The 14,464-nt window shown below is 42.2% G+C and overlaps 1 protein-coding gene across 4 annotated transcripts in view; it reads left to right on the forward strand.

The window, feature by feature from the left end:
* Positions 1-13,095, forward strand: part of TCERG1L (transcription elongation regulator 1 like) — an 85,597-nt gene extending 72,502 nt beyond the window's left edge. For all 4 annotated transcript variants that reach the window (XM_050712024.1, XM_035547863.2, XM_035547864.2 and 1 more), the window contains 4 exons: positions 2,161-2,296; positions 4,868-4,957; positions 8,163-8,281; positions 10,498-13,095. In XM_050712024.1, coding sequence (XP_050567981.1) covers positions 2,161-2,296; positions 4,868-4,957; positions 8,163-8,281; positions 10,498-10,654 — 502 coding nt within the window. In that variant the 3' untranslated portion in view covers positions 10,655-13,095. The remainder of the gene's footprint in view (positions 1-2,160; positions 2,297-4,867; positions 4,958-8,162; positions 8,282-10,497) is intronic.
* Positions 13,096-14,464: the final 1,369 nt, after the last annotated feature.

The following is a 14,464-nucleotide window of genomic DNA, read 5'->3' on the forward strand; positions in this document are numbered from 1 at the left end:
ACCCTACACAAAAGAAAAAAAATCTTCATAGAAACTTGGTTCACCTGGGTCTTCTTCGCAGAATGACGGAGGGCATGGGGGTCTCTGTCCCACCCTGCTCTCAGCAGGTCCCCACGGCCGGTGGCTCGGGGACATGCCCAGGAAGGTGCGAGCATCTCCACGGCTGGAGCCCCAACAGCCTCCCTGGGCAGTTGACTGCCCTCACAGTCAAAAAGCTTTTTCCTGTGTTTAGATGGATTTCCCTGCATTCCAGTTTGTGTCCTGTCCTTTCTGAGATTTGCAGGCTTCCAAAATTGTGCTAGTAGCAAACCCATATGTGCCCTTCTGACTAGGAAGTCACATACTTTGTTGTGCAGATTATTGTATTATTTGCTAAGGAAAATTGTATTCTTTATTGTAATCTTTGGCATGAGAAAAAAGCAAGTCTGTATAATATTCAGCAACATTTTCAATCGCCTGAGAAAGATCAAAGAAAAGAAAGGCTCCTCTGGTGCTGAGCTGATTGAGCAATGTGCTGTATTTCTCACAGTTTCATCTTGCAAAAGCTCTTTGTGTGTACTGGAAATGGGATTGGACCTTTCATGGATCATGTTACAGAATAAAATTTGCTATTGCAATGTAAAAATCACTGCCGTTCTGTGAAGAATGACAATTTGATATCTTTCAAATCACTGGTACTAGAGCATTCTAGGATAAATGTAAGTGTAATGTAATTATTTATAGAGGGAAGATAGTGTAGTAGGACTCAGATTACATACTGATGGAATCCATTTGCTTGGAAATAAAAAAAAGTGTTTTCATGTTGAAATTCCAAACCTAAGTATTGAATAACACTATTAGTGAAAATTGCGTCATTAGCAAATGCAGCCATGCCTAGTAGGAAGCTAAGAATCAAGCAGCTTACTTTCATTATCCTCACTTGTACGTTGTGATCATTTTAAAATTCTTGGACTTCCCAGAAAGTACCTTAATTTTTTATTGAATCCTTTTTTGCTGAAAGCCATCAGAAGCAGTAGGATGAATGCAGAGCAGTCTGAATTCTGGTCTGAGTTGGCCTGCTGCGTTGAAGTTGGGAGCTTTCTCTCGCCATCCCAAACCCGAAGTCATTTTTTACTGGTGGGTGTGTAGTGTGTGACCTTGTGGCACGTCCCACAGGCACGTCCATGCCCTGGTGAGCCTGCTGAGTCTCCTTTCCATCCTCTGACGACGTTCCCATCTCCCTGCAGGTGCTATGGGCACCCCCACCCATGGGGAAAGACGTGGTAGGGTTGGGAGTGTACAGCGTTATGATCTCCAGCTCTGATGAAGTTATGTAGGTATTTACCTGGTGTAAAAATGTTTGGTTCCAGCAATTACACCAGTTCTGTAGGGTTACAGCTGTGGAGATCACCCTTACACTGCTCTACACTCCTTTTGGTTACAACGTGCAGAAGTCTGGGTAGGAGCCCTTCTGTCCTGGGATGAGCACAGCGCTGCTACCCGCGTGTGTTTTTCGGGGGTTCTGGTAAGCAGAGGTACGCAGGCAATAAGCACTAAGTAAGCTCTCAGAAAGACCTCTTTATTCAAATCAGGTGCAGTCTTGGAAAAGGCGGTCCGGTAATGCAGAGACTTTGTGGCATTGACAGGGGTTAGGGAGCTGTGGGGTCACTGATGTTTAGGGCAGGTTTGTGTATGCGATGATTGCCAGGTCACTTCCCCTAGGTGCAAGTTCTTGGGGTGCATGGGAACATAAAGGTTAGTGTTGCCTTTCAAGTGTGGGGGCACACAAACGGAGACAAGAAAATAAAAGAGAACAAAATGAGTCTCTTAAGTCACTCTTAACGTCTTCGCTCTTTGACAAATTTTATATGAAGCTGTCACTGTTCTGTAACTTGAAATACAGGACAGATTTCAGTGCTGAGTCGCTCTTCGATCACACCGATGGACTGTTCTTCCACATAACGAGTTGCCGGAGCTCCCCTGGCAGGGCCCTGCAGACCTGCAGTTAATAAATAGCTGGCTGCAGGGTTGGGGAACTTGGCAGCCAGCAGCGGCCGCTCGCTGAACCTGCTCCCTGCCTGCAAAGGGATCCCGCGGTCCTGAGGCGTTTGCTGGAGAGGGTTAAAAATGCCCTCCGAAGTTTACAATTTCTGAAGTGTTTTCTGTCTTACCTTGTTAAAGAACAGAAGATTCCCAAGCCGCTGACCAGGGAGAGGCAGAAATGGAGGAGAAAAAAGCGAAGACATCAGGACATCAGATCACGCCTCCCCTAGAAGAGCGCATTACGCATTTCCGAGATATGCTTCTGGAGAGAGGGGTAAGAAATACACTTAGGTGATCTGACATACCTCATTTATGAACTTAGGGCATCACATATGACCACTGCAGGAATCATTTCATAATTATGAGTTGGCATTCAAGTGAAGAATTATTGAGAGAGTATTTTTCTGTCTATTAACCGTGTAGTTTTTGTGTTTCTTTGACTGTTCTTCCAATGCCATCCAGTCAAACATGGCCATTCAGCACTTTGCAGGTGCAGTTCGGAATAAATCCCTGTGTATGCACCCAGAGATGACCGAAAGTGGCTGTTCTTCTAGCTGGGACCAGGGGCTCAGCAGCCCTTGGAGGAACACAGCCGCACAGTCCTCGTGGTCCCACGTGAACCCGAGAGATGTTTATTCTGTGACAGACATGGGATGGAAGCTGTGCTACGTATCACCTGAAAGGCAGCATGAAATGCAGAAACGGTCCTTGCAAGCTCTTTGCTTTTTTTAAACGCGAGAAAGGTTTCATACTGCAAACTCCAATGATCCCAGCAGTGGGAAGTAAAATTCATGTCCTGTCCATCCAAAGGTGGTGCCCGGCTTGTTAGGGAAGGGTGTTCTGGAGTCTCAGGAGGGTTAAGAAAACCTACTCATTTCTTTGGACTTCCTGGAGAAGACCTGGTGTTTCCAGCTGGTGCTGAAGTGCAGAAGCATGGGATCCTCGGGGCTTTTGTCCCAACGGGGACGGGACGGTGCTGCCAGCCAGGCGAGAGCGCTGCGGGACAGCTACGGGCAGTGCTCAGAGTTGTTCTGGCCATTTCCCCGTGACCTGATCAAGATTATGAGTAGATAGATGGAGCATAAACTCAGGTTACAGATAGAGCCCATAAGTGCTGTGAGCCTTGTGCCCAACAGTGAAATACGCATTGCAGATAACAGTAATGGCAGCCAGCGACCGATTTTGTAAAGAGCTGCAGCCTGACTTTTATTTTCAGCAGTAGCACCTATAAACGTGTGTTGAACTGGCCACATAAATATTACCACCAACATGAGGAATTCTGGATGCAGTTATTTATAAACATAAAGGTGCCAGCACAGAAATTCATCTCCCAGCATCCCTTCTCCTTCCAGAGAGCGGGAATGGAATTAATAAACATAACATGCTTCGTCCTTAGTCCTGCAAACGTAAACGGGTGTGCACTGGAGTAGTGTGTGCAGATTTTACACCTTCTTCCAACACTCTTCAAATATGTATTCTATAGAAGTTTATGTAATTTCTGTAAAGAAAAAAAAATCCTGTTGTTAAACAGTAAAGCTTGTAAAACTTATCAATAGTAATCAGCAGACTTTAAAGGTATATAATCAGAGTTCAGCAGCTCAACAGTAAGTTATTTCCAAACAGACCTGCTTTATTAATACATTTTGTTAATTATGCTTAAAAAATGCCATAAATGAATACTGCTTGAAAACTTCTGCTGACAAATTTAAAGGGGACAATAAGTCAAAATTCATAAGTATTAAGGGTATTCTATAAAAAGATTCTTCAAGTGTTTCCCATTTAAGACTCAGTCTTGCCCATCAAGTAAGAAATGTAGTCAATTTACTGTTTGTTTTTGCTTTTAATTAAAAACATTTAGAAAATAGGTTACTTTACTTTTACCCTAGGCCTTTTTAAATGTCCAGGCAAGCTGCTGGTTAGTCTCAGCTGGCTGGCGTTTCTTGAAATGCACTGAGGCCATTAGTGTTATTTTAAACTGGTTATTTAAAAGGACATCTCCTGCCATTTTCTTGTAATGTTGTTATTTTTCAAGCAGGTACTTGACAGCATTACAAAGAGCTTGAGCTAGATTTAGTTCTTCAGCGTAGTTATGAATCTTCATATAAAATATATTAACAAAAGAATAACATATTGTAGCATTAAAAATAAAATATGATTTTGGTGCAACTCCAAGATGACAGCACTATTCCTAAGTCTGCGGCAAGTTTTCCTGTGTAGAAATGTAACCTCTGTTACTATCCTCCTGAAAGTTTAACAGTTTTCACAGAATCCCGAGGGTGGTGCACAGAGCCTGGATGCACACACCCAGGTTCCCATTCCAGAAAACAGAAAAAGGTAGAAGCCTCGAAATGGAGGTGGTGACACCTACACCACTGGATGGAAGTGGTAAATTTAATATGAAGGCATGATGCTTTGAAGATTATCACTATCAGTTCTTCAGTGTATGCATGCATTGACAGCTTCATTTGGGTTAGCATTAAAGTTTTGGAAGAGGGGGAGTTAAAGCTGAGATAGTTACTTAAATGGAAATTGGTGCTTCTGTCATAGAAAGAGGATACTAAAAAGAGCATTTCCCTTTCCGCTGCAGATTCTTTCCATCAAAAAATTGGGAATTAACATCTCCCAGATACTCACTGAGATGTCCTAGAGCAAACCAACAACAATGGCATGGGTGCACCCAGAGCATTGCCAGGACCAGATTGAAATGCAACTTCCAGCTGCTCTGAGGCATCTTTAGAGCGTTCAGTAGCTTTCTGAACTACTCTTTTGCTTCACCTTGGAACATTTCCTTGTTTTCAGTCCTTATCACAATTCTTTAATGCGGCTGTATTTGTATACTTCACAGGTTTCAGCATTTTCTACATGGGAGAAAGAGTTGCACAAAATAGTATTTGATCCACGATACCTTCTGCTAAATTCAGAAGAACGTAAACAGGTGAGCGTTACTTCCCGTGTAGCTTCTAATTGGTGTCAAACATTTCCCAAATTAGCACCGGTAAGTGAGCGGTTTTCTTGGTAAGATAAAAAGCATTGCATAAAACTGAAGTTTCTTTTTTGAATTTGTCAGTGAGGCTTGTAGTTTAGCTTTTGTTTATAGGAGAGTGTTGTTGCCTTTGAAAGGCAAATGGTAGCAAGTAAGCTGGCATGTAGAGAGGAGCTACAGTCTCTTAGGCTGCAGGAACAAATCCAGCTGAGTCTGAGGAACTCATCTGAAGAAAGGCTAATGACCAAAAGGTAATGTATCCGCTCTGATTTATGTTACATATTGTGGTGAGACTACTTTATTACTTAGAAAATTTTCTAGGAGTTTGGCAGTATTTATTGCTATATTTTGCAATAACTAAACTTGCTAGACATAAATGGAAGGAGCGTGTTGGCTGTGATTGCATGTGTTTGAATGGCTATAGCTTCCGTAGCAAGCTGCAAAGGGAAGTATACTTTTTGCTGCCTTGTTTATTTGGGCATTAATTATCACGAGGATCTAAAAGGACTCCAGGGCTGCAGATTAGTCTAAAAAATGTAGGGGTGATGCAGGGATGTGGCAGGGAGGGTGAACTCTTTTACTCTGTGGTCATTTATCTTCCTTACCAGTTCTTTGTCATCCTGGAAAAGGAAGAATTTTGAATATGGAATTGTCCATTTTTAAAAGAAACATCATGAAAAATGTACTACTTATTTATATTCTGTTGCACTGGGGCCCATATTGTCTTGTGGGTTCTCCAGAGAGCTTGCTGTAGGTATTTACTGAGGGGCTGGGCACATGCATCTTCATTTACCACCTTTCCAATATTTTATTTCCTGAGAAAAAAAAATGAAATAAAACAATAATGAAATATGGGAATGAAAATGTGAGCGAAACAGCTAGAGTGGAAAATACTGCTAAATAAGAGGCTAAGCAAGGAGCTTTGTATTTTATTTCAGGGAATTGGCAAGGACAAAACCTAGACCTTGATCAATCAATCAAGATATATTACTTCTTTTATTTTATCAGCCATGGAGATGATATAATAAAAATACATAAGGAACACACACAATATAATGTGGAGCTTTGCTTGAAACGCTGCTGACAGGGACCTCATCTGTGGGGTGTATTTAATGTTCAAGGAGAGACTGTGAGAAGCGAGCAGTCGGCAGTCCTGTGGGTAGAAAGCCTCTGTCAGATAGATGTTGGCTCTGAGAGAGAGAGTAATTCAGGGCTGAGGGTGATTCAGAACTGTGGTGGAAGAGGATGATCATCAGGAGCTCTTTGACTAGCCAGGGTTAAAAAAAAAAAAAAAGGAGAAAAAAAAAAAGCTTGGGAGGACATGCCATGTATGTAATTTATTTTAGCTTCTAAACTTGAAGTTAAGAGGTCTAGACACTCACTGTAAGTACTTCCCTTTAATTAGACCTCATTTTCCTCCGGGAAGAAGTTTAAGAAGAAAGTTAGACCTGGACAAGGATAGACGATTTAATGAAAGCGCTTGCCGAAATACAGCTCACGTTAGTAGAAGACTTCATTTAGATCCATGGAAATGTTTACCATGACAGATGCTGACTGTGTGGCCCAAATAGCAAGCCTCTTGAGTACTTGTGAAGTTTTGCAAATGGATTAATATTTGAGGGGTCTGGGGGTGAAAACTGGCTCACTGTGAAAGTGAGGCATGAGGGAGTGAGAGGATGCGTGCATGCATGGCTGGCTGTACCAGACTTCTGCCTGTGGTCAAGCAGGTAGCCTGGAAGGGGCAGGGAAGGCGTTTTGAGTGTGATGTGCACGTGTCAGAGGGAACTTCCTCTTGACTTAACCGTCTGTTGGGGTTGGGTTTGACTTCCATGAGTGCAAGCTCTGGCGGTGCGTGTCCTTACACTGCCTGAGGAACATAATGACCCGTTATTGAATATTTACAGATTGATCTGCCTACTGAGCAATATTTTCCAAGGGGTTATTAACAGTTGAAAGATGCTACTATGTTTCAGTCAAGGATCAGTGAAGGGTAAAGAAGCAACTGTATTAGATAATGAGCTATCTGTTAATTTTGGTTTATTACTGTCGTTAATGGCTTTACTGATACCAGAAAAGCAAGCTGTAACAGTTTCATGGATTTTATTTGTTCCATTTTTCCATCTCCTCTTGTATTCAGATTATGCAATTGCATACAGTATAATATGTTTAGATTTCCTGTGTTGTCATAGTAGTTCTTGCATGGCCATCTTTGATGTTTACTTTTCCAGTGCTGTTTCTTCCCTTTTTCACATACCATGCCAAGTACTAGTTGTAGCTCTGCTTTCATGAAATGTAGGTTTGCACCTGTGCATCCCCGTGGCTGATGAGAAAGCCACCGTGGTAGTAACCATTGTAATCGTATTTAATGTACATAATGGGTGGGGAAAAGAGAAGGATGGTGAATATGGAAGGCTAACAGCATTCGGAGGAGCAGCTCCTCAGCAGCATAGTGTGCCTCACCTTTTATAGCACAGAATCAGCAGTATCAGATTTTTGGTATTTAACAACGTGAATAAAGCAGTTGGCAGAATTTTTAGATGTAGGGAAGTCCTTAGTTCCTTTCCAAGACACCAAAAATCCTGACACTGAGCACTCTACTGCATATTTAGCTGCCAAATGCTGTTAGGACGAAGGTTGTCAACGCTTCCAAAGGCATTAAAGCTTTCGGGTATATGTGTAGAGAGAATCAGGTGTAAGCTCATGTTTTTTGACAACTGAATTGAAGGGTCTTCAGGCTTTTTGGGGGTAACGTACAGGATGTTGATGTTTAGCAGTATAGACATTTTCAGGAATTAATGCAAGTTGGGAAAGATGTGAGATCCCAACTTAAATATATGCAATTAGTTGTACAGATACAGGGTCGAAAAAAAAAATGCTATAGGCATGAAGATGTGAGCAAGTCAGGAAATTGTGATTTATGTTGTACTTGATGTTTGAGTGATTATATTATCTGTCAAAATTATGCATTTTCCCATCTGCTTGTTTTCTGAAAACATGTGGTCAGCGCTCCGTGAAGCAGATTCAACTGCGTTTGAGTCAGCAAGTATTGAGGGCAGATAAGAGTTGTAGTTCTTGAGATTGACAACCCTTTAATGAAGCACAAATACCATAAGCCGTTGTTAATAAATACTGTATCTTGTTTCCCTTATTTCAAAAGATATTTGAACAGTTTGTCAAGACCAGGATAAGAGAAGAGTACAAAGAAAAGAAAAATAAATTGTTGTTAGCCAAAGAAGAATTTAAAAAACTCCTCGAAGAATCCAAGTTATCACCAAGGTATGGCATTGCCTTATGAAGATTTGTTCAGATAAGGTTTCTCATTTAGTGTGTGCTTATCAGTCCTGGAATGCTGTAAAACTGAATGTACTCTTTATAGCAAGGTTTCACATCTATTGTTACAATGCCGTGTTGACATTTCTTTAGTACTATTTTATAATCTTTTCTGTTATTACTGGGAAAGAGAATATACCATTTCTCCTTTTCTGTTCCTTTTTTTTCCCTCTCTCATTTAGAATGTGTAATATTTTGCAGAACACATTTATTTTATACACATATATATGGTATAATTATATAACGCACAAGTGTACATAAAATCGGTACCTTAATGCACTTATATTAGGCATACAGTTAAAACCAGTGAAAAACTGTTTGGGTTTTGATGGAAGAGAAGCATAATTGAACAAAGTTGTTACTAATATCACATCACTAAATTAAAATAAAGCATGCAGTACAATAATTTATTTTTCTACATTGATTTTTGAGTAATGGATCCAAAATTGCACGATAGCAAATGCAGTGCTAAGGATGGCATTTGCTCATTTGTAAATGATGTGGAAATAAAGAGGTTTATATATAACAAGTCTGGTTAAATTGTTGGAACTAAGAAATTACAGTTTTCTCTACTAAAATCTGCAGATAATTGTACAGCTCTGCCTTCCTAGACACATAGATGCAAACAACACATCAGACTCTATGGAAATAATAAATATAAAAAGTTTTTTTTACAATGAAACAGAAACTATTCCGGGATAACCTAACAGCTAAATGCTGGTTCCAGCAATTTTGTTTTCAGTTTGCAAGGGCAAAAACATGCTGGCCTGCAGGAACAGAGGACGTTTTACCATTTAATGTTTTTGTTGAGCTAACTGTGAGATCTCGGTGTCAGAGAAATTCATCTGCCTGCAATAATCTCTAGCTTGATTTTAGTGTGCAGTGAATAAATAAATAAATAAATAGAAAATATTTCAAATAGAACCAAACCAGGTCTTTACCCAAGTGACTGTTACAAATCCACACGGTGTTTAGAGCCAACAATAAATATTGCAAAATTCATGTGACAGAGTGTAGTGAGCTCAACAAAGTCCTTGACAAGACAAACAAGGAAGCGGCGCGGTGCAGCCGGACGGTGTAAGCCCAGAGATGTGCATTGCAAATCGTCCCCGGCACTGGCTCAGTGAGCAGCCGGAGCACAAAGTAGCCAGGCTTGGCAGCAGCAAAGCAAACACCGACAGGACCTGGAGCACCTCCGGTGTTCCCTGTATGCCTTTCTGGTCTGACAGAGAGAGCACATGATAGAAATCACGGGCACAACATCATAATCGCTTTGCTCCAATTCTTTGTTAACTCCAGTTTTCCATCATTTATCCCAGTACTGTGAATGCAACCTAAAAGAAAATTAAGCTAGAAACCATTGCTCGGGCAATGTGTACCTAAGAGATTTCAAAAGTCTGGGAGTTTAAAAACAAAGTCCTGGCCTTTGTTCTGTGGATGCCGGTACCTGGAAGTGCCCGGCTGCTCTGCTCGCGGGTCCTGGGAGCGAGGGGAGGGAGGAGACCCGCTGCTGGTGAGAGCCGACCCCTGCCCGCCCGGACGGGGACCCGCAGAGGTGCTACCAGGCGGTGCTTTTGTCCTCAAATACTCTGTCTGCATCTGAAAATGTTGGTCCTGACCGTGAAATCCCCAAGCAAAGCTCACGGTGGATTTCAATTGTGTCATGCCTATAACTCTCACGTTTACAATTAATTTAGTGCTGTTCTAGAAGAGATCAAGCTACCGCAGTAGTTCATCAGGCACCGTGTGCTACTGACAGTCAAAGTGCCTTCGTTAGCAATTAGGCGTAGGCTGGTGTTTCTGCTCTATTATGGGCTAATTATTGAATTGAACTGCTGGGGATAGATGAAAGCAGGAGTAACCTGTGCTGTGCAAGTGCGGTGCTAATGACTCAGACCTGGCCTCTCAGCTGTCACCCAGGTATTCCCAAACCCAAAGAAGGGAGTTAACCCGTGCAAGCCGATCGGGGAGGCGGAAGCCCAGGCAGTTCTGGCACTGGCCTTGCCTTCCTTGTCACGGGGGTTGCCGAGATGTTCTCGTGAAATTTTTCCCAGCACACACCTTACTTGTAGTGCCCGTGAAAAGTTAAGTGTGACATCCAGATCAAAGAGTTGGGGTGGATCGACAAAGTTGCAGCTTTAAAATGTCTGTCTTTTCTGCAGAACAACATTTAAGGAATTTGCAGAGAAGTACGGAAGAGATCAGCGGTTTCGACTTGTTCAAAAGAAGAAGGACCAAGAGCATTTTTTCAATCAATTCATACTTATTCTTAAAAAGAGGGACAAAGAAAACAGGATAAGGCTACGGAAAATGAGATAAAAGCTCTTGAAACTGGCAATAAACACAGAAGTTAATGCTGTGACTGCAGTAAGAAATTAAAATGAACGCTAAAGCAAAGGTTAAACTTGCAACAGCTTAACGAAGAAGTGGGTGTCCCTGGGAAAAACTTTCTCTAATGAAGTTTGTTGAACATATGTAGAAGTTGTGATGGCTGTTCTGCAGGAGTCTGAAGGATATTTTGTTCTCAAAGAATTAATGTTTCATATTGAAGCTCTCTTTTGTACAACATCCAGAGTTTGATGCATTTCTAATTGCCATGATATGTCAATCCCTTAATTGTTTTAATTATGCAAATTACTTGTAATATACACAAATTATGAATCCAGTGCAGATTTGTAATTAAGCAGAAGCAGATGCCATCCATAACAATCTCAAGATATTTTCATCATTTAGGGGAATTACCTATCGCAATCTTTTGGCAACTTTACGCATTACCATAAATTGGTTAGAAGTACAGTGGTATGCAGGGATTCATTACCCAGTGTTCACATGTCTATGTCCAGTTCTCTGAGTAGTAGTAATAAGATATTAATCGTTAATCTTAGTGAAGAGTGTGAAAATCTTGGCATATGTTCCATAGGAAAACTCTAAGTTTCAGAAATAGCTCTCTAATTACTGTGAATGGTGCTTTCAGGCACACAAGTGATAGCAACACTTCTCCGTCAGAGTTCCTATCAAGAAGTATTTTGTAAAACCATCACAGTATGATTTGAATTATGTTCCTGTATGTGGAAAGTCTGCATGAGATTTTTCTCACCATCTTTGTATGAATAAATATTTAACTTTTTTAATTAATAATAAATATTTTAAGCCAATTTTCAGGGTTTTTTAAGTTTCTAAACTTTTGGAAGTACTGGATAAAATAATGCAGGTCTCAATGGTTTCAACTTGAGAGGGAGAAAACCACGGAGAGTTCCTAGGCCTGCTGATTTGTATGCAAATTTCCACTGATACCAATTGGACTTATGGAGCATACTGAGAGCAAAGACGTCTCTCTGACTGTGAAGATAAGATCTAATGGCTGGAGTAAATCAGCACAGCTCCGCACCAACCTCCAGCGTGTCCCTTCTCTTTACAGTACGGGAAGGACGGACTCTCCTCTTCTATCTGTGATCATAATCATTTTCTCAGTTGACCTCATTTTTAAGTTATTATTCATTAGATTTACAGATTTATATTTTGTAGGAGCAGCTATGATATTTTCTCCTGCTAATGGTGATTTTTCTTTAGGCATGTTGTGAGTATTTTTTATAATCAAGGAAATAAATGGTATTTTCTGATGCTTTGGAAAAAATGAACTCAGAGCATTTCAAAGTAGAGTACGTAACATAAGACGTAATTTAGAAAGTTTGTAGAGTTCCAAAGCAGGCTGACAGCTTTACTTAAAATTGTTTCTGTTTTCCAGTTCTTTTTCACTTTTGTTTGGAATTTTTTTCTTCCATGCTTGTTTTTCTCACTTTCTTCCACGCCGATTTCAGAAGTGCCCCGTGCAGTAGAGCAGAGTGCAATGCACACAGGATCCATTCCTGCTGCTTCTATGTGAAAAAAGTCTCATTTATTTCTGTGAAAGCAAGATCTGACCCAAAGTGTATGTTGGCGAGAGGGAGGAAACGTGGCCGGGCTGGCATTACCAGATTAAACAGACTCTGCCACTTTCGGTCTCACCTCAGGAAGCGAGGTTTGTGCCTCCGGACCGAGCGAGTTGGACAGCAAGCCAGTAGATGCAAGCTGATTCTGAAGGCTTGTAAGACTCGTGATAGCCGCTCCCTTACGACTTGGTTTTCACAGTTCCTTTTATGTCGCTGGAAGAGCCTCGCTCCCACCCATGGGTAACTCAGGGGTCTCGCCTGAATTGTCACGCAGAGACAAACACTGTTCACTTGGAGGGGTGGTGGGAGTAGACAGCAGTGACCCCTGCAAAAGATACAGGGCTTTCGAAGCACAGACTTCATAGCAGTTTTCATAGGGTTTTGCAAAGTTTCCCATTTAAAGGGAAAAAAAAAAAAAACACGTAGAAAAGCAATGAGATCTTGCTTTTCTGAATGAAGGCTCTTCTGTTTCAGTGGCTCGTACCAGTTTTGTGGCTTTCTGTTCTAAATGTGTGAGCATATCCATACCCTGTACTGCCACCCCCTATTTCAGATATGAATAAAATGGGGTATTAATATCTTGGGGATTCTCCTTAATTGTAGCATTTCCTGACCACGTCAGAAATCGTACCACATGAATCGTACCGTCCTGTGAATGGATAAATCTGTTTGATTTTCTTGTGAAGCTCTGTGAAATGCCAGAAGTGAGTGATCGGTGCAAGCGTTGATACGTGTTTGTTATAATGCCTCCAAGTGCAGCTCTGTTTTGTTATATTTAAAATGGAAGGATACTAAAATAAATGTCATTAGCCCCGTGGTCCAACAGAAGAAGGTTTTGTATTGTCACATTGCAATGCAAGCTGCTGATAGTCACTGAGCTACAGCTTCAGAGAGCAATGAGCTGAACCGCTTCCAGAAGGAAGGTGCCAGCGTCGGCAAAGCCACCTGCATGTGGGGTTTCCTTGGGCCAGAAAAGACTTTTATCAGGGTGAAAAGATTTTGATGCTGTTGCATTTGTTCAACACGACGGTGTTTCAGCAAGCGAGGTCCTGGGCTGCTCTGGTGAAAGAGCCACGGAAAATAAACTTGGAATGTTTGAGGGAAAAAAAAAACAACACAAATTGTTCCTCTGACCCCTCCCTCCTCACCCCATTGGGCTGCAGCACCCTCAGCTGTGTATCTCCGGGGTGTGTATCGCTCCTGGCAGGCACCTGCCTGCTTTGGGTCCCCAAACCTGGAGGTTTCTGGGAGCCCCTGTTCCCAGCCCTGCTGTCGGAGCAGGAGAGGCTTCCCTTCCCCCTGCGACAGCAGCCGCCGCTGCTGCGGTCTGAGCCCATCACATCTTAGCCCACAGGGGCACGGAAAGCTGCGCATTTGCTTTTTCTTTTCTTTCCCCTGGAAGTGCTTCGCCCTCTGCTCTGAGCAGTGCCCGCCCTTGGTGCGGGCGCCTCTCGCCCTGGGGGCTGCCCCGCTGCTGCTCCCTGCCCGGCACCTGCCACGCGCTTGGGCTCCTTTTTCTCAGGTAAGTTCCTGCAGATATATAATTTCTTTAATTTTGGTTTTGCTGGATTCCTGGTCTTTCTCATTTTTCACGTTGAAAAACAAAGTTACAGAGCGTTTAATGGTGTTGGGCTCAGCCGGCAGGGTAGAGAACAGTCCTGAAACCCCCAAAATGCCCAGAAGGGGAGGTGCGTGCCAGGTGTATTTGTGAGTCCATCGGGTCACGTCAGGAAGAGGAGTGAATCTGAGCTGACCGCAGGGCACAGCAAGCTCTGTTTTGGCCTCTCCTGGGTGCAGAATACTCCAAAGCGAGGAAGTTGTGATTTAAAACTAAGCCACGGTGAAACGCACTGCCAGGGGCTTGAGCTCGCTGCGCGCTGGCTTCGCAGGCTGATGAGCCACTAGTAATCTCGTCACTTGAGCCATGCTCTTCCAAGTGTAATTTGTTTGTTTCCAGCCTTAGCGGGATCGCATTTGGTAAAAACAAGATAAATAGGGAGAAACCATAAGAACAATAATGTTTGCGTAGTTTTGTTTTTCCTTTAGGAAAAATGAAAAATATGTAGGGAACAAAATCTGGCCAGAATGGGCAACGGGAAAATAAGCCCAAGGCTGCTGCTGGCAGCTTTTTGTGGGTTTTGGCTTTGTTGGCTTCTTTGGTTTCTGCCTTTTGGCCTCCCAGTGAGGATAAACATTGTTG

The sequence above is a fragment of the Cygnus atratus genome, chromosome 7 (genome assembly GCF_013377495.2).
Source record: "Cygnus atratus isolate AKBS03 ecotype Queensland, Australia chromosome 7, CAtr_DNAZoo_HiC_assembly, whole genome shotgun sequence".
Classification (NCBI taxonomy): Eukaryota; Metazoa; Chordata; class Aves; order Anseriformes; family Anatidae; genus Cygnus; species Cygnus atratus.